At 38.7% G+C, this 22,665-nt stretch overlaps 2 protein-coding genes across 7 annotated transcripts in view; one reads left to right on the plus strand and one right to left on the minus strand.

Annotated features, from left to right (window-relative positions):
* Positions 1-364: 364 nt before the first annotated feature.
* ANKRD49 (ankyrin repeat domain 49) lies at positions 365-6,711 on the minus strand. 3 transcript variants are annotated; one of them, XM_025419272.3, is made up of 3 exons: positions 6,590-6,711; positions 3,273-3,627; positions 365-1,880 (listed from the first exon to the last, which is right to left on the minus strand). In XM_025419272.3, exons 2-3 carry the CDS (start codon positions 3,528-3,530, stop codon positions 1,419-1,421), a joined length of 720 nt encoding a protein of 239 aa, XP_025275057.1. In that variant the 5' UTR covers positions 3,531-3,627; positions 6,590-6,711; the 3' UTR covers positions 365-1,418. The 3 variants fall into 3 exon arrangements, with proteins under 3 accessions (XP_025275057.1, XP_025275059.1, XP_025275058.1); XM_025419274.3 differs by lacking the exon at positions 6,590-6,711 and adding an exon at positions 5,939-6,073; XM_025419273.3 differs by lacking the exon at positions 6,590-6,711 and adding an exon at positions 5,887-6,026.
* The window catches only part of MRE11 (MRE11 homolog, double strand break repair nuclease), a 79,256-nt gene continuing 62,539 nt past the window's right edge, over positions 5,949-22,665 (plus strand). Inside the window, exons 1-4 of one of the 4 annotated variants that reach the window (XM_025419269.3) lie at positions 5,949-6,086; positions 7,614-7,732; positions 9,555-9,687; positions 14,212-14,372. In XM_025419269.3, the coding sequence (XP_025275054.1) occupies positions 7,713-7,732; positions 9,555-9,687; positions 14,212-14,372 (314 nt within the window). In that variant the 5' untranslated portion in view covers positions 5,949-6,086; positions 7,614-7,712. Of the gene's footprint in view, positions 6,087-6,788; positions 6,971-7,613; positions 7,733-9,554; positions 9,688-14,211; positions 14,373-22,665 lie in introns of those variants that run through there. The other 3 variants (XM_025419268.3, XM_025419267.3, XM_025419271.3) reach the window with 3 other exon arrangements.

Genomic DNA, 22,665 nt, shown 5'->3' on the forward strand with positions numbered 1-22,665 from the left:
TGTTAACCTTCCTGAGATGTTTCAATGTTTTTTTAATCCCCAAACCACCAAACATATTTGATTAAATAACATTGTTAGTCTAGAATGAGTGGATCACATGGGCTGGCTCAAAAAGATTAATCTTGGTGAATATATAAGAAGAAAAGGCTCATTGGTTTGGTTCCCTTCCCATACCACGTCAGTTCTGGTGTTAAGAGATGAAGAGAAAATCCTTTGGGAATAGTCACAGAGAGGCTGGTAGTTGGCAGAAAACTCCGCCAGAGAGAGAATAGTTGCTCAATGCATGCTGAATAAATACATAGAGTATGGATCCAAGGAAGATATGTGCTTGTTAAAAAAAAAAAAAAAAAAAGAATTGGTGCCATTTTTGTTGTTCAAGACTTTTATTTTTTTCTGGATATTTAATATTTATGCTTTGTCACTATCCACACTGTGGCTTTTGAAAGCCTGAGCCACTTTGTGGTTCTAGCCCCAACATAATCAACATCTCTTCACTTTTAGAATTCCTTTTCTCTTGTCTCTTTGACTTAGTATGATTTGTATAAAAGGAGGACCTTGGAAAATAAATACTTCCTGTGAACTAGAGAGACCATCTGAGCAGTGCCCCAAACAACACGATTAGGCAGGAAAAACCAGTTGGAGAGCAGATACAGTATGATCTCTTGGACCAAGGTAGAGTTGTGTGCATGTCTAAAAGGCCATGCTGACTCACCAATGGAAGAAGGATCATGTAGGTTGACCAGGGTGAGGTAGGACTGTCCACAGGATTGTGTGAACTGTGGTAGCAAAGGCAGTATATAACATTCACTGACTAAACACTTTAGCTAACTACTTTCCTGAAAATTGTCTATGCTGTAAAAGACAAAGATCTAAGCTTTTTTTTTTTTTAACTTTTTTTTTTAAACTTCTGATGATTCAAGTCACTAATAAATTAGTTCTTATGGTTGGAAATGAAAGCAAATGGCTATGGTGATGTAGAGAAGACAGCTGAACTGCACCAATATACTTGAGATTTTTAAATTAAGTTCTGAGTTACCTCACCTTATAAAAATACGTGTCAATATACTAAATACTCCACAAAGATCCAGGATGGGGGATATTTAAAAATACACTTCTCTTGGATCAGCACCAAAAATATCATTAGTTTTCTATACAACCCGTTACAAGTGTTTGCATTAAAATTATGTCTGATAAAAATTACAAAGTCCACATAGATAGGTAAAGATATATCCAAACAACTTTCAAATACATTTTGACATCAAGGTTAGGCGATTCGCTTGGAAGGGCTTTAGATTATGTACTATTGAATTTCTACAGTAAAACTTTTGATGGCAACCTTGTATCATGGGGATATTTCCTATCTTACACAAAGGAGGCACTGGTACTTGGAAACAAGAAAATTACTAGAACCCTTATGGTTATGGCTGAGGTGAGGAATTTGTGCAGCCTTCCACGATTTCAAAGAGGTAGTGATAGATGCTTGTCCGCCTGGCAATATCAAATGCAGTTTCTTCCAGGTTGTTTTTCAGACCCGGTTTGATATAGCGGTTCATCAGTAGGAGTTCCAGAGTGTCTTTGCTGTCCCTGTTCCCAGCAGCGAGATGTAAGGGGGTCAAGAGGCCTTTTGTTTGGGCGTTAATATCTGCATCGTGCTGAAGTAAGAAAGAAGCTACTCTGGTATTATTCCACTTACAAGCACTGTGCAGGGGTGTCCAGCCATCCACTGTCACTGCGTGGACATCTGCTCCTTGTGCAATCAGCTCACGCACCACATCTAAGTGTCCACTGTAGGCTGCTCGATGAAGGGGGGTATACTCATCTTCATCTCTAGTGTTCACATGAGTAGCCTTTTCAGACAGTAGCCTCCGCACTGTAGTAAGCTGAGACAGAAAAGACATCTTTTAAAACCCCAGCTCCACCCGAAACAGTAAATGAAGAAAATTTAACTGTCTAGTGGTGTCAAATTTACTTAAGTTCAATAAAAACTTGTTAGCAGGTGACTTAAGAAATAAAAATGGTTTAAGATTTCTTTTGGGGGGATGCCTGGGTGGCTCAGTGGTCGAGCATCTGCCTTTGGCTCAGGGGGTGATCACAGGGTCCTGGGATCAAGTCCCACATCAGGCCTGCTTCTCCCTCTGCCTGTGTCTCTGTCTCTCATGAATAAATAAATGAAATCTTAAAAAAAAAAAAATTTCTTTTGGGGGCAGAGAAGGCAACAGATTTAAGAATGAACAAACTAGTGTTAAGTTAACCACATTCTTGCTTCTGCGAATGGGACTCTGAATATCAAACACCAATATTGAATGTATGAATATCATAAATTTACCCCTGGCCCAATTAAGGCTCACTACATAAAACCTTTAGTCCTAGATGAATAATACACACTATAATTGTATTTAATATTTTATATTTCGTTAGCGAAGGAAACATAATAACTGATTTTTCTACCATAGGATTATGACACCAATATATGAAGTGCATAAAACTTTGAAAAATAAACTTCTTTATCAGAATACAATGGTAACAAGGAAATCTAGAGATTAAGGAGCTCAAACTAAAACAACTTTAGAAACATGTTTTTAGGAAGTGATTTTCAATTTGGTCTTTGGATCTCTAGTGCTCCCAAGTTAAAAATTTATCAAAAAATACGAGACCTTTTTAATTAGTTTAGTTGCACAGACATGGAAGAACTTAGTAAAATGAAGTAGAAGTGGCTAAGTGGGAAGAATAGATGTGATGATACTACTTAGATGATACAGGGCAAATAAATATTCCTGAATCTCATTTTCTTAAACTTTTAGTAAAAGGGAAGAATATTCCTTGTGGGGATATATGAGGATTAAATCAAATAACGTAGAAAAGCACATGGTATATTTGGTATTCAAAACATGTTAATTTCTATCCTCCCTCTTCTAAATGATAATTGTCTCTAGGATGATCTTAATGACTTAATATAAATGATTTAAAAAATACAGGTGATTTCTTGTTAACTTTATAATTATCCCTTAAACTTCCAAATAATACCTAATAGGATGCTTTGTGACTTACTAGGTCCTTTCATGGACATTGCCTCATTTGATCCTCAAATCCTGTATAAAAGATACTGGTATTATCATGGCCATTTTTATAGGTAAGAAAATAGAGGTTCAGGAATGGTAGGATCTGCCCAAAATTACAAACCAAATAGAGGTTCAGGGACAGGTCTTCTGGCTCCGAATCCAATACTTTTTCTACTATAGTATGGTATCCTTTTTAACTGTTTTTGTTTTTACCCGATTTTTTTCAGCAGCCCAAAGAAGCAATTTGCTTGGATCTTTTTCCATCTTTTTTTCTTGTAATTGATACCACTCTTCAGTTTTTTCATCTTGCTCCTCATCTTCATCAGAATTCCCTACCCAGAGACTTTGGGTACCAGTGGGAATAAGGTGTCCATGTGTTTCCAACAATTCAAGTTGGTTAAAGTGTTCAGAAAAGTCCACAGAATTGTCTGGGTCTGGTTTTCCATTATCACTTACTTTCCCTCCTTCCATTTTTACTATGATTCTAAATACAAAACATTTCAAATGCCAGGGTATAAATAATCTTTCTAGAGATGAATCACGTCTGCTTTATTTTATTCATCAATATCTGGAAGCACAAACACAAAAATCATTAGTGAAACAGTAATTAAGTGTTTATCAACAACACAGATAAGTCTTGCAAACACACACAAATAAATCCTGTCTAAACATTTTGGTTTTACCAGTATTCTTTATATTGTCTAAATACTGGAGCTGAGATTTCAGTTATCTATGCCTTTAATGGTAAAAACTCCTTATGTTTTTTGTTTTCTTCTACTAAGTCAATGGTTATATTATTCTGAATCTATTGGCTTATATCCTATTGTATTATACTAAGAGTGACATATGCTTAAAGCTTTGAAATTATAATTAAAAAGACAGGCCTATTCATAATTTTTATAAAACAGACACACAGATGACATAAAGCAGAAACAAAAATTTTTAGTTTCTAATAAACTACTTCAAAGAATTTGGCATTTTTAGAGATGGAATAGCCCCAAGGACATCTGTCCAAATCTCCCATCAATGCAGATCTTTATTATAACATAAATAATAATTACCGTATTTCTATCTTAATAATATCAGGTTTGGGAAATTCACTGCTTTAAAATGGAGTCCCATTCATTGATACACAACTATAATTTAGTTGGCTTCTCGTTTCGAACTGAAATGTGGCTGTCATTCACTCCATTCGACAAATATGAATAGAATGCCTGATATGTGCCGGTCTTTGGGTATTGGGATTTAAAAATGAACAAGATCCATGTCTTAACCTCATTAAGGTTACTGTCTAGGGGAGGTGACTGACAAGAATAGTATGATCTGTGCTATGACAGGACTTCATCCACATATTGTGAGTATACAAGAGGATTAGAATAATACAGTCCTAAAGGATTAAAGAAGGCTCCTTGAAGGAAGTGACATTTATTCAGCTAGGCTGCCACATTAATTTATAAACCAATATCAGTTTAAAGAGTTACACAGCTTACTAAATCCTAATCAATTTTTTAATGCAAATAAATAATATCTTAAAAATACCATTTCTCAGGCTCCCAACTATATTTGTTGAAATCTTATCAGTCTTTCAAGGCTCTTCTCAGATGTTACCTCTTTCATGAAATCTTTCTTGAACTTCCTAATTAGATTTCTCTCTAGAAGCTTTTTTGGTGCTACATATTGTCTTTTTTTTTAACATACTGTCTTATTTCAGCACTAATTAGTTCCTTAGAAGATTATTAACTTAAGGATGGGGACTGTATTTAACTTATATTTATAGCCTACTATACGTATAGGCTATAAATATAATAAGAGAACATTAAGAAATATTTCTAGAATTAGATTTAATTAAAGCCCTGTCACTTGATTTTGCCTGGAATGGATTTAAAGAGGTTCCAGAGTTAGTCTACTCTTAAGATACCAATTTCTTTCTAATTTCACAAGTTTAATAGTATTCAATCCTAATGTAGCATTAGATTTTATTATTAGTGCCAAAAATACTAGCCTCAAGCTTAAATTTATCACTCATGACTAATAAAGTCTCTGAGCCTATTATGTGATTGTAAAATGTAATGACTGTACTAAAGGATTTCCAAGTCCTGCCCAGCTTTTCAGAGTCTACGGAGACCCCATCAGGATTGCTTTATGATTTATTAGCTCTCTTGGAATTGTCACTTTTTATTATTGAAGGGTTGTTGATATGCAATGTTTTATTAGTTTCAGGCGTAAAACACAGAGATTCGACAATTCTATACATTACTCATTGCTCAGCACAGTACACTATACCACTGACCATACCTGCTGTATTATTGACTATATTCTCCATGCTGCACTTTTCCTCTCTGTGACTTATTTATTTCATAGCTGGAAGTTTGTACCTCTTATACCTTTCACCTATTTCGCCTATCCCCTCACTCCTCTCCCCCCTGGTAACCGTCAGTTTGTTTCCTGTGTTTATGATCTGTATGTAGAACTCCCATTGGGGTTTTCATTTTTTTCTTTACTCTCAAACTATTCCCTGAACCTTGCAATACAAAAATGATCATACATCAGTTCATCCAACACTCTGAACAGATACCAATAAAGTTAATTATATCAAATACAGAAACAATAAAGCACGCATTTTATTTGCTTAAAGCACACTCTTTCCTTTCTGTAAAAATACCCCCCCACACACACTTTTTAAAATAAATTCTGAATTTACTGCTCCAGGTACAATAAGTTACATATAAAATTTCTTTTTATATTTTAGGTAGATTTAATTTAGAGAGTCCAACCTAGGTGCATTTCCTTGATTCAGGATTTTTAAAAATTGAGTTAATTTTCTTACTTGATAATATTCCACCAGGAAGAAATAGGGTATGTTTCTTAAAAGAACACACCTCGACAGAGATTTAAACTATGTCAACGCCTCACAAATAAGTGAGCAGCAGACGCGGTCACAAACCCCCTCTGACAGGTGAAGGCGAGGAGCTTCTGATAGATGAAAACAACCCGCCCTAAATTAAGGACGCATCCGTGGAACTAAAGGTCAGATTTCCTAATTCAAAAGTTTCACATTATTTTGTCAGTCACTGCACTGTATTTTACTGCTCTCAGCACAAAGCCATCCAGATGTGCTGACCCGGGATCCAGAGGAGAAAACAGGAATAAAAGGGCCGAATGCTCTAGCTCTGGGGAGTGGGAGTGCGAGAGAAGGCGCCTAGTCCGGGCCCTCCAGCGCCCCGGTCACTTCCGGGGAGGGAGAAGGCCCCGGCCCGGCCCTCCGGCCCACGGGTCACTCCACGGGGAGGGAGAGGGCCCCAGTCCCGCCCGCCGGCCCGTGGGCACTGGACGGGCCCGGAGTCGCGCCGGCGGCCTCCCAGCCAGCCCGGGGTGCGGAAGCCGCTCCAGCCCGACCCACGGCCCACGCCGCGGCCGAGCTGCAGGTCCCAGCCGGGGTCGCCAGGTGACCCGCCCCCAAGGGCCCAGCACTCTTTAGGTGGCGCGAGGGGACCGGGGAGCGCGGCTCGGGACCAGCAGGAGCTACCCACCTTAAAGAAGGGAGAGCCGGCGTCGCGAGCCTCGCTTCCGGGGTCGTCCCTCGGTTTCTCAGGATTGGCTCCTGCTGGAGGGCGGGGCGTCGCCGCTACTTTCCCGGCGCCCTCCCGGCGTGCGGCAGCCAATGAGAGCCGAGGAAGAATGGAAGCGTGACGTCATCACTGAGGTCTCGCGAGGGAAAGAGCGGCGGCGGCGGCGGCGGCGGCTGCGGCTGCGGCTGCGGCTGCTGCTGCTTTTTTTCCTTCGCTCCCGCCCAATTCGGGTGGGTGGCCCAGCGGGTTCCTACGCGCAGGCTCCGGGGGCTCGTATACCGCTCCTCCTGCTCGGGGGAAAGACAGCCTGGAGGTCTGGTGGAGGAGCTCTGGAGAGCGCAGGTGTGGGGTAATTTAGGAACCGTACCGCCTCCTACTTCTGTGGGATGGGCGGAAGCCCCGTGGACTGCCTTGGATCCGTGGGGCGAGTTGGCTGCGTCCCGGAGGGGTCTGGTGTTGGCTTCGGAGGGTCGGAGGCTGGGCTGGGGGTGCTGAGGCTGGGAACCTCGGAGGAACCCGGAGTCGCCAGCAGCTTGGCGGGTTCCACGGGCCTACGGGCGCCGGCGAGCTCCGCGGAGCACGTGTTCCTGTTTATTTACAGTAGTTTAAAAGCGGGGCCCTTCTGTTTTCCTAAACAGGACCATTCCTTTGAAAGATCTCGTGTTTGAGCGGCAAATACGGAGTCTTCTCCATGCTCTGGGGTAGCCTGTGCATGCACTTTAAACATTTTTGCACAGAGTTGTTGGTGTGCTAAACCAGAAGTATTATATGTGACCCTTTCTGCACATTTATTTAATAAACATTAGTTTTCCGTGGTTTAATCATAATGGTGAGACTAAAATAGCACTGGAGATGTGCTATTTTCTATTGTTAGCTCTTAAAAAATAAAAATATAACAGGTGCTTAGATGTACATGAAATTCCTAAAATTGGTAGTCTGTTTTTAAAAGAATGTGTGTTTTACGATAATGTAATTTTGCTTTTAGAATTTGGAATCGAGTGGATTTTTCTGACATATTTGATCATACGGCCCAGGAGTACTTGGAGAGAAAACTGGTTCCAGACCAGCCGGACTGACCGTAAAAATGAGTCCTGCAGATACCCTGTAAGAACTTGCCTTCTGGAATCCTTTTTTGTTGCTTTGGATTTCTAAAGTCCATCAACTATGATCACCATGAAAGAAAACTTACTTAAAAAATTAGTAAATGAAGAGCTTGCTTATGAACAGAAACGTTCGTCATCAAAAAGAATATTTAGAATGTTAAAAAGTTAATATTACGTGTTAACTAAAAGATAGTATACAGCTATAGATTGAGGTCTTGCAGTAACTGAGTATATTACTGCTGTATGTAAGCTTATAGTAGGTTTTTCTTAAAATATTGAAGCTATCAATATTCTTTAACTTTGTGAGGGAGTCTTAATGGTCAATGCAAGCCTATTTGAGTGGATTTTTAGAGTACTAAATTGCTCTAGCGCTGAATAAATTGGAAATGAATTTGAGTGAAATGAAAGTCAGTAAAAGAATCAGAAGTTATGTGGAAAAAGCTTTAGACTTGAAGTCTTTCATCCTGACTGCAATTCCTTGGTTAATACTGTGTGACCTTCGCAGGTTAGCAATTCTCTGAACCTTGCCTCAATTTTTTCATCTTATATGTATAATTGGAACAAAATTGCCTTTCTCAGATTAATTTAGATGTTTAAGTGAGAGAATTCATTTGAAGATACTTTATAGATTGCTATGGAAGCATAGGGTAACATGACTTGAAAGTATTCTGATTGGCCTGGGTGTATGTAGGAATTAGAACTCTGCATATGTGTTAACTTTGAAGTTTCAGAAGAGAAATCTTTTCTGGAAAAATCTCACATATAGAGATTTCAATTTTGGAAATCTATGTGAAATTTTTTTTAACTTTATTATGGTTTAGTGAAAATAGACTGGGTGGATAAATCCTTCTTCCACTTAGTTGTGTGATAAATCATTTAATTTCTTTCTGTAACATTCTCATTTTTCAGAGATAGTAACACCTACTTCTTTACATGTGGAAGTTGAGATGAGATCATAGATACATAAATATTTTAAAGAAAGTAAAAGTTAAGTGATTAATTACTACCTTGCTGCTTCAGTGAGAGTACCTTTGAATACTACCAAATTCAAATGGAATTGTAAATAATTCTGTTTTGTTACTTGGCTGAATTTGTTAATGAAACACTTAACTTTGTATAGGGAATAGAATCAAAGAAGTGTCTTCAGAAGCTTAAATGTAAGTTACTAGCTTATTAGGATAAAATCTGTGTATAGGGATGCCCAGGTTGCTCAGTGGTTGAGCGTCTGCCTTCGGCTCAGGTCGTGATCCCGGAGTCCTGGGATCGAGTCCCACATCGGGCTCCCTGCATGGAGGCATGGAGCCTGCTTCTCCCTCTTCCTGTGTCTCTGCCTCCTTCTCCGTGTCTCTCATAAATAAATAAATAGAATTTTTTTTTTTTTAAATCTGCTTATAAAGTAAGAGGAAGGACTTTTTAAGTTAACTAGTCAACTTTGATTTTCCTGGAAGAGACAAAATAATAAATAGCAAGTTTAGATCTGGGATCAAATTCTTGGGATTTGGGGGTGGGACAGAATTGGAAAACAACCAAGCTTTTAGGTCCAGGGTCCAAAGAATGTGTAAGACTGAAGTAATAAGGTTATACTTTTTTGAAGGAGTCACAGAATCTTTTTAAAATTCAAGTGTGTTTTTTGTTTTAAATTAGTCGTAGACAAACTAATGTTGACCATCTGTTGAACACTTCAAATTTTCAGACCTCTTTTAAAGCTAGAAAAGTGATTTTACTGTATAACTGCTATTATTTATCTTCTAAATTTAGGTTTTAATCTGAGCATCCTTTTAATGAATTATATTGAAATGTTCCCTTTTTTTTTTTAAATACAGTGATGATGAAAATACCTTTAAAATCTTAGTTGCAACAGATATTCATCTGGGATTTATGGAGAAAGATGCAGTCAGAGGAAATGATACGTATGTAACACTGGATGAGATTTTAAGACTTGCCCAAGAAAATGAAGTGAGTTTGGTTTATATTTTTCCGTTTTTACTATGTTCCTGTTGTCAACAGACTCTTCCTTTCTTAAAGTTGATATGTTTTACAGGCTCAGGTGCTCAGATTGCCTGCTTAAGCATCAATATACTAAAAAACCCAAAGCAGATTTTTGGGTACTTCGTGATCTTAATTCAAGTAGGAGCTAGTTTTGTCAGAAGTTTGTAAAAGTTTACAAATATTTATGGGGTGTTTGTGAGTATGCAGGATCTTGTGGCAGTTTCTATTTGAAATGGAAAGATGACTCATGATTTCTGCTTTCCAAGAGCATATACCAGTGTGTAAGATAAGACAAACGTCCATAATGCTCAGAGGCGGGATTTTACATGGTAAGAACCATAAGAAAATTATAAACAGCCTTTCCTGGGAGTTTAGAGGTAGAAGAGAGAACATATAGAAGATAGCAAGATCAGTTTAGTGAACAAGGTGGCACTTAACTTGGGCTTTGAAGGATGGGTAGGCTTCTGATGGGTGAAGAGCATGAAGAATGTGTATTTCTTGGGAAACAGGAAGAAGGGCACAGGGGTGAAACAGTATGAGGTATGTTAAGGGTACAGCAGGTCAGTTTGGCCATATGTTAGAAAGCCTGCTGAAAGACTGAAAACGTTTGAGCTGCATTAAGGAGGGCTTCAAATGCCAGAATGAGGAGTTTGTATCCAATTAAATGGAAAAATCTTTTGGCAACAGGATATATAGCATGAATTGGAGACTAGACTACCTTTTTAAAGTAGTGGCCTTGGGATGGAAAAGAGGAAATGAATACTAGAAATATTTCAAAGGTTGGATTTGCATACTTCAGGGGTAGAGTTAAGGAAAAGGGAGAGGACAACCTCTGGAGTATGTTAAGTTTGAGCCAATGGTGGTACTAAAATAAAAATACCTTCTAAGTAAGGAAGGAGTGCTTCTTTATGTGAGAAGGTGGTAAATTCTGATTTAGGCCATTTCAGTTGGAGATTTCAATAGGACATTCAGGTCAACATTCCAGCAAGCCCATGAAAGGTCCTGTTAGACATTTCAGGAAAGACCTGGAGAGTAAATGTAAATGCTTGTGACTTAAAAATTACTATCTTCAACCTTGATTTTTCCTCAAAATTTTGTTTAGTTTTTCTCTAAATCTTTTGGTTTTTCCTCCTGAATATACATAGAAACTGTTTTTGTTCCTTTATGTTTAGCCCAAAACTTTCATCATATTTTGTTGCACTGTAGTAGCTCTCACTGGTCTTTCTATTTGCATTTTTCCCCTAAATCTATTCAGCATAGCCAAAGTGAACTTTTAAAATAAGTCAGATCATACCACTCTGTTGCTTAAAATCTTCAAGTGGCCTTCCATTGAATCTAAAATAAAATTCACACTAAATAAGATTCACACTGTTCTGGCCCCTGCCAGGAGACTTCTACAACTTTCTGCATTGTTCACTGGGCTCTGTCCGCACTGGCAAGCTCTACCCTGGGACCTTTGCACTTCTGCTTAGAGCATGTTTTACGTTTGTGGAGAGGTCTTTCCAGATATCTCCAAATACTCTTTTATCAATTACTCTATTTTTTTCATAACATCATATGAAATATTATTTTGAAAATTTACTTGTTTACTCACGATTTTCTCCACTAGAAGGTCAGCTCCATGAGAGTGAAAAATCTTTTCTGGTTTTGCATGCTGTTATCTTAAAATCTAGAAAAGATATAATAAGCTGTAGATAACTCTTAAAACTTGTTAAGAATGAGGGAGTATCTAACAGTCCTCTTAAAGTGATTTCCTCTTGCCCTGAGGGCAGAGAAACTTGGAGCCCAAGGAGGTCTGTTTCCTGCTAGAGAACCTTGTGTTCTTTCTTTCCTCATAGGTACTAAAATGTGTGTTTTCCTAAACATAAGCTGCTTTCTTCTACTTTGTCCTTTACTTTCCTTCTCTTTCCTTGTTTCCCTTTCCACATCTCTTAATTTTAGCACTCTCCTCCCCCACAGCCCCAATGCATATTTACTTTTGCCCCTGATTTTGTATTTAGTATCCCTTATGATTGAAATCTAACTTTTTCCTGACTTTAAGTCCCTTATTTTGTGTGTCTGTGCTAGCTAGCCTTATTTCTACTCCTTAATTCCTTGGAATCTTTTTTTAAATTTATAGCTTTGAAACATTATCAATCTCACAGAAATATTGCAAGAATAGTATAAAGAATTCCTTACCCTTCATTCAGATTTTCCTACATTTTACCACAATTGCTTTATTCTCTCTCATTATAGATACATACGCACATACTTTTTTCCTGAACCATTTGAGGGTACATTGTGTGTGTAACCACAGTGCACTTATCAAAACTGGGAAATTAATGTTGATTCAATACTATTACACCATTTTAAGATGCTGCGAATTGTCTCAGTAATGTCTATTACAGCAGTTTGGGGGCAGATTGGGAGAGTCCAGGTCCTAAACTAGGATTACATTATATTTAGTTGTCATGTTTCTTTCGTTTCTTATAATCTGGGACATTTCCTCAGTCTGCCTCCTTTTTAGTGTTCTTAGAGTCACAAACTAGCTTTCAAAAAAAAAAATAGAGATCCCTGGGTGGCTTAGCGGTTTAGCGGTTTAGCGTCTGCCTTTGGCCCAGGGCGTGATCCTGGAGACCTGGGATCAAGACCTATGTTGGGCTCCCTGCATGGAGCATGCTTCTTCCTCTGCCTGTGTCTCTGCTTCTGTGTGTGTGTGTCTTTCACGGGTAAATAAATAAAAATCTTTAAAAAAAATATTGTGGTAAAATACACATAACAAATTTACCATCTTAACCATTTTTCAGTGTACACTTTATCAGCTTAAGCACATTTACATTGCTACGTAACCAATTTCCAGACCTCTTCATTTTGCAAAAGTGAAAATATATCATTTAACTACTGCCCCCTCCTGAAATGTTTTTTGTTTTGTTTTCATTTTCTTTGTTTTTTTCTATGCTGTTAATTGTGATCATTTTCTTTCTTAAGTCATGTTCATTTTTGAAGACCTAGCTTAAGTGCCACACTTTTAATAAAGTTTCTCCGACTACAGTAGGATGGAAAACTTTTCTCTTCTTTCCTTTTAGGTTCTTTGGTCTAATAATTAAATCACCGTAAGACAAATTAATAGGTGAAAAACAAATTTTGTATATACAGAAGCCTTATAAGAGTATTAGACTGCCTGGAAGTTATCTCTGATAATTCCTCTCTTCCTGGTGTAGGCCACCTGTCTAAATTCTTTTCAGGTGGTTAAGGTGGGTTTTTTTGTTTTGTTTTGTTTTTTTAAAAAGCTTTTCCTGAGTCTGCTGAGTCTTAACCTTCTTAAGCTCAAAATAGTCCACATGCCAAAGTGACACTTTTTGGGGATGATATATTCCGTTCCCCATCACTGCTGTAGCTCAGGTGATCTGTACTGCCAGGTTCCTTTCATATTATTAAGAATTAATCGAGTTTCTTTAGGTAGATTATATACTTCTTGAAAGCGTGAGCCTTGGGCTCTTTTTTTGTATAATTCTTTGCTTCTCTCTTGTTTCTAGAATACTCTTCCTTAAAGTTTCATTTATTCTTCATAGTGTAACTCCTGCCACCATGTTGGCGTATCTCTTGTGGATTCCTGTCCTCAGATGAGTTTATTCCCTTCATTAAAACTGATTGTAGGGGATCCCTGGGTGGCTCAGCAGTTTAGCATCATCTGCCTTTGGCCCAGGGTGTGATCCTGGAGTCCCAGGATCAAGTCCCACATTAGGCTCCCTGCATGGAGCCTGCTTCTCCCTCTGCCTGTGTCTCTGCCTCTCTCCCTCTCCCTCTCCCTCTCTCTCTCTCTCTCTCTCATGAATAAATAAATAAAATCTTAAAAAAGAAAAAAAAAAGGAACTGATTGTGATGTCATTGCTGCTCCTGGTTTGTTTACATATCTGTTCTAGTGCATGTCTGAGTCTGACATCTGTTCAGAAACATAACACTTTGTCTCTTCGATTGGACTCGGAACATATTTATTAAAGAGATTGTATTTTATTCATCATTGTGTTCTCAGGGCGCAGTACAGGGAATTGCACATTGTCATTATTTAATGAGGGCATGGACATCATCTGTTTTGGAAATTGCTAATTCCTAGGTGCCAGTGCCTGTAGGAGCCGTAAATAATTGCTGAATGAATTGGATGAATAATCTGAATTGAATTGGGTATCTTGGCCATAGGTTTTGTTAAGGTGCCACATTTATGTTTGATTTGAATAACGACGACGAAAAAGAAATAGTGACACTTTGGTTAACATGAGTCAGAGGTTTGATATAATTTGAAGATGGCTTTTTTGAAGGTGTTCTGGGAACCTAAATTGGAGTCAGATTAATCACTAGACTGGCAGGCCCATTGAATAAATAAAATATAAGATTTTAAATCTCCATACACAATGTTATCTTTTATGAGATTCTTTTTTTCTACCTCTTTGCGCTATAGTTTAACATTTTTACCCATAAAACATACTAATTTTCCCACTATTTTCTGTTGATTAGGTGGATTTTATTTTGTTAGGTGGTGATCTTTTTCATGAAAATAAGCCCTCAAGAAAAACATTACATACCTGCCTCGAGTTATTAAGAAAATATTGCATGGGTGATCGTCCTGTACAGTTTGAAATTCTCAGCGATCAGTCAGTCAACTTTGGTTTTAGTAAGTAAGTATATTTAAAAGCTTAAGTAAATGTTTCCTTATGTATATTTTCTATAAAAGTCAAACACCTTAACAGCTATTTCAACTTCACTATAAGCTGTTTTTTTTTTAGCTATTTTCAACATAAATGTAATTCTTTGAATTTTCTGTATATCATTGTATTAATTTGTATTTTCCTAATTAATGGTGGAACTGAGTATCTTCTCAAGTTTTTATTGTACATTTTGGTATCTTCTATTCATATTCTTTGCCCATTTTAAAAATGATGATTTTTCTCTTTTCCTATTGAATTTGCAGAGGCTATTTATGTATTAAGTGTTTGTTAGAAAAAAAAAGTGTTTGTTAGGCATGTATTTTATTTTTCCAGTCAAAGGATTGTCTTTTGACTTTTTTTATGGAGACTTTTATTGACAAATGTCTAATTTTGATGTAGTATATACCATTTTTTCCCCTTAAGGGTTGTACTTTGGGGACTGACTGACAATATTCACCTAGAACCTCATGTCATAAAGATAGTCTCATGTTTTTTTCTTAAACACTGTATGGCATACCGCACTGCATGTAGTCGTATGGTATGTTAGCCCACAGCTAACATACTCAGTGGTGAAAAGCTGAAAGCTTTTCTTTTAAGATCAGGAGCAAGACAAGGACTCCCACTCTCACCCCTCTTATTCAGCATCGTATTAGAAGTCCTAGAGCAGCTAGGCAAGAAAAATAAGTAAAAGGTATCCTAATTGGAAAGGAAGAAGTAAAGTTGTCTTTATTTGCAGATGACAATATCATATATAGAAAATCTGGAAGATTTTGTGAAAAAAACTTTTAAAAACTGGGCAGCCCGGCTGGCTCAGCAGTATAGCGCTGCCTTTGGCCTAAGGCGTGATCCTGGAGACCTGGGGTCGAGTCCCACATCAGGCTCCCTGCATGGAGCCTGCTTCTCCCTCTGCCTGTGTCTCTGCCTCTTGCTCTCTCTCTGTTCTCTCTCATGAATAAATAAATAAAATCTTAAAAAAAAAAACTGTTAAAAACTAATAAATGAATTCAGTAAAGCTGTAGGATACAAAATCAGTATACAAAAATCAATTCCATTTCTACATGCTAACAATGAATTACCAGAAAGAGAAATTAAGAAAAAAGAAAAAGAAAAAAAGAAAAAAGAATAGAATACTTAGGAATAAATTTAATCAAAGAGGTAAAAGATCTAAATGCTGAAAACTGTGACATTGGTGAAAGAAACTGAAGACACAAAAATGGAAAGATACGTTGTGCTCATGGGTTGGAAGAATTAAAATTGTTAAGCTGTCCATGTTACCCAAAGTGATCTACAAATTCAGTGCATTTCTATCAAAACTCTAATGGTATTTTTCATAGAACTAGAATAAACAATCCTAAAATTTGTGTGGAACCACAAAAGACCCCAAATATCCAAAGCAGTCTTAAGAAAGAAAGATAAAAGTGGAGGCATCACCGTTGCTGATTTCAAACTGTATTACAAAGCTATAGTAATCAAAGCAATGTGATATTGGCATAACAGACATACAAGTCATTATAACAGATTAGAGAATGCAGAAATAAACCCATGCATATTTGGTCAATTAACTGCAAACAAAGGAGCCAAGAATATACAATGGGGAAAGAAGAACAATCTCTTCAATAAATGGTATTGGGAAAACCAGACAGATGCATACGAAAGAATGAGGTTCCCCTAATCTTACACCATACACAGAAATCAACTCAAAATGGAATAGAGACTTGAATGTGAGGCCTGAAACCAAAAAACTTCTAGAAGGAAGCATGAGGAGTAAGTTCCTTCACATCATTTGTGGCAGTGACTTTTTTTGGATTTGACAACAAAAGGAAAAATAAGTGGGACTACATGAAAATAAAAAGCTGCATAGTAAGGAAACCATCAACAGAATAAAAGAACCTATGGAATGGAGAAAAATATATCATAAAGTCATATTTGATAAAAGGTTAACATCCAAAATGTATAAAGAACTTACGTAACTCAATAGCAAAAAAAGAAAACACCCTCCCCCCAAATCCAATCCAATTAAAAATGAGCAAAGGAACTGAATAGACATTTTTCTAAAGATCCACAAATGATCAACAGGTATGTGAAAAGATACTCAAAATCACTAATCAGGGAAATGCAGATCAAAACCACAATGAGACATCACCTCACACATGTTAGAATGGCTATCATTGAAAAGATAAGAACGAATACTGAGGATATGGAGAAACGGGAACCCTGGTGCACTCTTAGTGGGAATGCGAATTGACCAAGCCACTATGAGAAGCCTTATAGAATATCCTCAAAAAAATTAAAAATAGAGCTACCATGTGATCAAGCAATCCTACTTCTGGATATGTATCCAAAAGAAATGCAAACAGGATCTTGAAGAGATAATCTGTATTTCTGTGTTCCATTGCAGCATTATTCACAGTAGCCAAGATAGGAAGCAATCTAAGTGCCTATCAATGGATGAATGGATAAAGATGGGTTAGGATGATGTGGCATGTACATATGAACATGAAATATTACTCAGCTATGAGAAGGAAGGACATTTAGCCATTTGTGACATGGATGGACCTCAAGGGCATTATGCTGTGAAATCAAACATAAAAATCCTGTGTAGCATCCTTAATGTATGGAATCTAACAAAGCTGAATTCACACTGGGATGGTGGTTAACCAGGACCAGGGCTTGAGGGGAAAAGGGAGATGTGATCAAAGACTATAAACTTTTCAATTACAAAATGAGTAAATTCCAAGGATCTAATGTACAACATAGTGATTATAGTTGATAAAATATTATTTTATACTTGCAAGTTGCTAAGAGAGTAGGTTTCAAATGTTCTTGTTATTAAAAAAAAAAGTAATTATGTGACATGATGCAAGTGTTTTAGCTAAGCTGTAGTGGTTATTTTGCAATATGTGTATTCCAAATAACATTGTACATCTTAAAGTTATACAATGTTATATCAATTATTTTATGATAAAGCTTGAAAAAATAGAATGCTCCAATAATTTAAAATGTGATATGTATGATTAATAACTTGATAGGCAGATAAGTGAAAGTTATAGAGCTTCCAGAAATAGCCTTAACACATGTAGGAATTTAGTATTTGGAGAAAGTGGTGTCTCATATCTCCAAGAAAAATATGGATTGTTCAATAAATGTACTAGAAATATCAGACATTTAGGGGGGAGGAGCAAGATGGCGGAAGAGTAGGGTCTCCAAATCACCTGTCTCCACCAAACTACCTAGAAAACCTTCAAATTATCCTGAAAATCTATGAATTCGGCCTGAGATTTAAAGAGAGACCAGCTGGAATGCAACAGTGAGAAGAGTTCGCGCTTCTATCAAGGTAGGAAGACGGGAAAAAAGAAATAAAGAAACAAAGGCCTCCAAGGAGGAGGGGCCCCGCGAGGAGCCGGGCTGAGGCCGGGGCGAGTGTCCCCAGGACAGGAGAGCCCCGTCCCGGAGGAGCAGGAGCTGCACCGACCTTCCCGGGCGGAAAGGGGCTCGCGGGGAGGTGGAGCAGGACCCAGGAGGGCGGGGATGCCCTCGGGCCCCCGGGGACAGTAACAGCAACTGCGCACCCAGGAGAGTGCGCCGAGCTCCCTAAGGGCTGCAGCGCGCACGGCGGGACCCGGCGGGACCCGGAGCAGCTGAAGGGGCTCGGGCGGCGGCTCCGCGGAGGGGGCTGCGCGGCCCGGGAGCGCGAATCCAACAGCGCAGGCCCCGGAGCACAGGGCGCCGGGACACAGCCCAGGATCCCGCCTCCCCCGGGACAGGCAGAGGCCGGGAGGGCCCAGGACAGCAAGGACGCTCCTGCCCCAGCTGAGCAGATCAGCGGCCCCGCCCCGGAGCCTCCAGGCCCTGCAGACGGAGTTCCTGCCGGAGCTGAATCCAGGTTTCCAGAGCTGCCCCGCCACTGGGGCTGTTGCTCCTGCGGCCTCACGGGGTAAACAACCCCCACTGAGCCCTGCACCAGGCAGGGGCACAGCAGCTCCCCCAACTGCTAACACCTGAAAATCAGCACAGCAGGCCCCTCCCCCAGAACACCAGCTAGACGGACAACTTCCAGGAGAAGCCAAGGGACTTAAAGTACACAGAATCAGAAGATACTCCCCGGTGGTTCTTTTTTTGTTTGTTTGTTTTTGTTTTTGTTTTTGTTTTTATTTTGTTTTGCTTTTTGATTTGTTTCCTTCCCCCACCCCCTTTTTTTCTCCTTTCTTTTTTTCTCTTTTTCTTCTTTTTTTTTCTCTTTTTCTTCCCTTTTTTTTTCTCTTTCTCTTTTCTTTCCTTCTTTCTCTCCTCTCTTTTTCTCCTTTTCCCAATACAACTTGCTTTTGGCCACTCTGCACTGAGCAAAATGACTAGAAGGAAAACCTCACCTCAAAAGAAAGAATCAGAAACAGTACTCTCTCCCACAGAGTTACAAAATCTGGATTACAATTCAATGTCAGAAAGCCAATTCAGAAGCACTATTATACAGCTACTGGTGGCTCTAGAAAAAAGTATAAAGGACTCAAGAGACTTAATGATTGCAGAATTTAGAGCTAATCAGGCAGAAATTAAAAATCAATTGAATGAGATGCAATCCAAACTAGAAGTCCTAACGATGAGGGTTAACGAGGTGGAAGAACGAGTGAGTGACCTAGAAGACAAGTTGATAGCAAAGAGGGAAACTGAGGAAAAAAGAGACAAACAATTAAAAGACCATGAAGATAGATTAAGGGAAATAAACGACAGCCTGAGGAAGAAAAACCTACGTTTAATTGGGGTTCCCGAGGGCGCCGAAAGGGACAGAGGGCCAGAATATGTATTTGAACAAATTCTAGCTGAAAACTTTCCTAATCTGGGAAGGGAAACAGGCATTCAGATCCAGGAAATAGAGAGATCCCCCCCTAAAATCAATAAAAACCGTTCAACACCTCGTCATTTAATTGTGAAGCTTGCAAATTCCAAAGATAAGGAGAAGATCCTTAAAGCAGCAAGAGACAAGAAATCCCTGACTTTTATGGGGAGGAGTATTAGGGTAACAGCAGACCTCTCCACAGAGACCTGGCAGGCCAGAAAGGGCTGGCAGGATATATTCAGGGTCCTAAATGAGAAGAACATGCAACCAAGAATACTTTATCCAGCAAGGCTCTCATTCAAAATGGAAGGAGAGATAAAGAGCTTCCAAGACAAGCAGCAACTAAAAGAATATGTGACCTCCAAACCAGCTCTGCAAGAAATTTTAAGGGGGACTCTTAAAATTCCCCTTTAAGAAGAAGTTCAGTGGAACAGTCCACAAAAACAAAGACTGAATAGATATCATGATGACACTAAACTCATATCTCTCAATAGTAACTCTGAATGTGAACGGGCTTAATGACCCCATCAAAAGGCGCAGGGTTTCAGACTGGATAAAAAAGCAGGACCCATCTATTTGCTGTCTACAAGAGACTCATTTTAGACAGAAGGACACCTACAGCCTGAAAATAAAAGGTTGGAGAACCATTTACCATTCGAATGGTCCTCAAAAGAAAGCAGGGGTAGCCATCCTTATATCAGATAAACTAAAATTTACCCCACAGACTGTAGTGAGAGATGAAGAGGGACACTATATCATACTTAAAGGATCTATTCAACAAGAGGACTTAACAATCCTCAATATATATGCTCCGAATGTGGGAGCTGCCAAATATATAAATCAATTATTAACCAAAGTGAAGAAATACTTAGATAATAATACACTTATACTTGGTGACTTCAATCTAGCTCTTTCTATACTCGATAGGTCTTCTAAGCAAAACATCTCCAAAGAAACGAGAGCTTTAAATGATACACTGGACCAGATGGATTTCACAGATATCTACAGAACTTTACATCGAAACTCAACTGAATACACATTCTTCTCAAGCGCACATGGAACTTTCTCCAGAATAGACCACATATTGGGTCACAAATCGGGTCTGAACCGATACCAAAAGATTGGGATTGTCCCCTGCATATTCTCGGACCATAATGCCTTGAAATTAGAACTAAATCACAACAAGAAGTTTGGAAGGACCTCAAACACATGGAGGTTAAGGACCATCCTGCTAAAAGATAAAAGGGTCAACCAGGAAATTAAGGAAGAATTAAAAAGATTCATGGAAACTAATGAGAATGAAGATACAACCGTTCAAAATCTTTGGGATGCAGCAAAAGCAGTCCTAAGGGGGAAATACATCGCAATACAAGCATCCATTCAAAAACTGGAAAGAACTCAAATACAAAAGCTAACCTTACACATAAAGGAGCTAGAGAAAAAACAGCAAATAGATCCTACACCCAAGAGAAGAAGGGAGTTAATAAAGATTCGAGCAGAACTCAACGAAATCGAGACCAGAAGAACTGTGGAACAGATCAACAGAACCAGGAGTTGGTTCTTTGAAAGAATTAATAAGATAGATAAACCATTAGCCAGCCTTATTAAAAAGAAGAGAGAGAAGACTCAAATTAATAAAATCATGAATGAGAAAGGAGAGATCACTACCAACACCAAGGAAATACAAACGATTTTAAAAACATATTATGAACAGCTATACGCCAATAAATTAGGCAATCTAGAAGAAATGGACGCATTCCTGGAAAGCCACAAACTACCAAAACTGGAACAGGAAGAAATAGAAAACCTGAACAGGCCAATAACCAGGGAGGAAATTGAAACAGTCATCAAAAACCTCCCAAGACACAAGAGTCCAGGGCCAGATGGCTTCCCAGGAGAATTTTATCAAACGTTTAAAGAAGAAATCATACCTATTCTCCTAAAGCTGTTTGGAAAGATAGAAAGAGATGGAGTACTTCCAAATTCGTTCTATGAAGCCAGCATCACCTTAATTCCAAAGCCAGACAAAGACCCCGCCAAAAAGGAGAATTACAGACCAATATCCCTGATGAACATGGATGCAAAAATTCTCAACAAGATACTGGCCAATAGGATCCAACAGTACATTAAGAAAATTATTCACCATGACCAAGTAGGATTTATCCCTGGGACACAAGGCTGGTTCAACACCCGTAAAACAATCAATGTGATTCATCATATCAGCAAGAGAAAAACCAAGAACCATATGATCCTCTCATTGGATGCAGAGAAAGCATTTGACAAAATACAGCATCCATTCCTGATTAAAACTCTTCAGAGTGTAGGGATAGAGGGAACATTCCTCGACATCTTAAAAGCCATCTATGAAAAGCCCACAGCAAATATCATTCTCAATGGGGAAGCACTGGGAGCCTTTCCCCTAAGATCAGGAACAAGACAGGGATGTCCACTCTCACCACTGCTATTCAACATAGTACTGGAAGTCCTAGCCTCAGCAATCAGACAACAAAAAGACATTAAAGGCATTCAAATTGGCAAAGAAGAAGTCAAACTCTCTCTCTTCGCCGATGACATGATACTCTACATAGAAAACCCAAAAGTCTCCACCCCAAGATTGCTAGAACTCATACAGCAATTCGGTAGCGTGGCAGGATACAAAATCAATGCCCAGAAGTCAGTGGCATTTCTATACACTAACAATGAGACTGAAGAAAGAGAAATTAAGGAGTCAATCCCATTTACAATTGCACCCAAAAGCATAAGATACCTAGGAATAAACCTCACCAAAGATGTAAAGGATCTATACCCTCAAAACTATAGAACACTTCTGAAAGAAATTGAGGAAGACACAAAGAGATGGAAAAATATTCCATGCTCATGGATTGGCAGAATTAATATTGTGAAAATGTCAATGTTACCCAGGGCAATATACACGTTTAATGTAATCCCTATCAAAATACCATGGACTTTCTTCAGAGAGTTAGAACAAATTATTTTAAGATTTGTGTGGAATCAGAAAAGACCCCGAATAGCCAGGGGAATTTTAAAAAAGAAAACCATATCTGGGGGCATCACAATGCCAGATTTCAGGTTGTACTACAAAGCTGTGGTCATCAAGACAGTGTGGTACTGGCACAAAAACAGACACATAGATCAGTGGAACAGAATAGAGAATCCAGAAGTGGACCCTGAACTTTATGGGCAACTAATATTCGATAAAGGAGGAAAGACTATCCATTGGAAGAAAGACAGTCTCTTCAATAAATGGTGCTGGGAAAATTGGACATCCACATGCAGAAGAATGAAACTAGACCACTCTCTTTCACCATACACAAAGATAAACTCAAAATGGATGAAAGATCTAAATGTGAGACAAGATTCCATCAAAATCCTAGAGAAGAACACAGGCAACACCCTTTTTGAACTCGGCCA

The sequence above is a fragment of the Canis lupus genome, chromosome 21 (genome assembly GCF_003254725.2).
Source record: "Canis lupus dingo isolate Sandy chromosome 21, ASM325472v2, whole genome shotgun sequence".
Classification (NCBI taxonomy): Eukaryota; Metazoa; Chordata; class Mammalia; order Carnivora; family Canidae; genus Canis; species Canis lupus.

Excerpts from the sequence above, each read along its gene's own strand:
- ANKRD49 (XM_025419272.3), bottom strand. The coding sequence starts at position 3,530 with ATGGAAGGAGGGAAAGTAAGTGATAATGGAAAACCAGACCCAGACAAT. Across the intron at positions 1,881-3,272 it reads GGGCTGCTGAAAAAAATCGG|CTTACTACAGTGCGGAGGCT; the intron begins GTAAAAACAAAA and ends TTTCTGTCTCAG.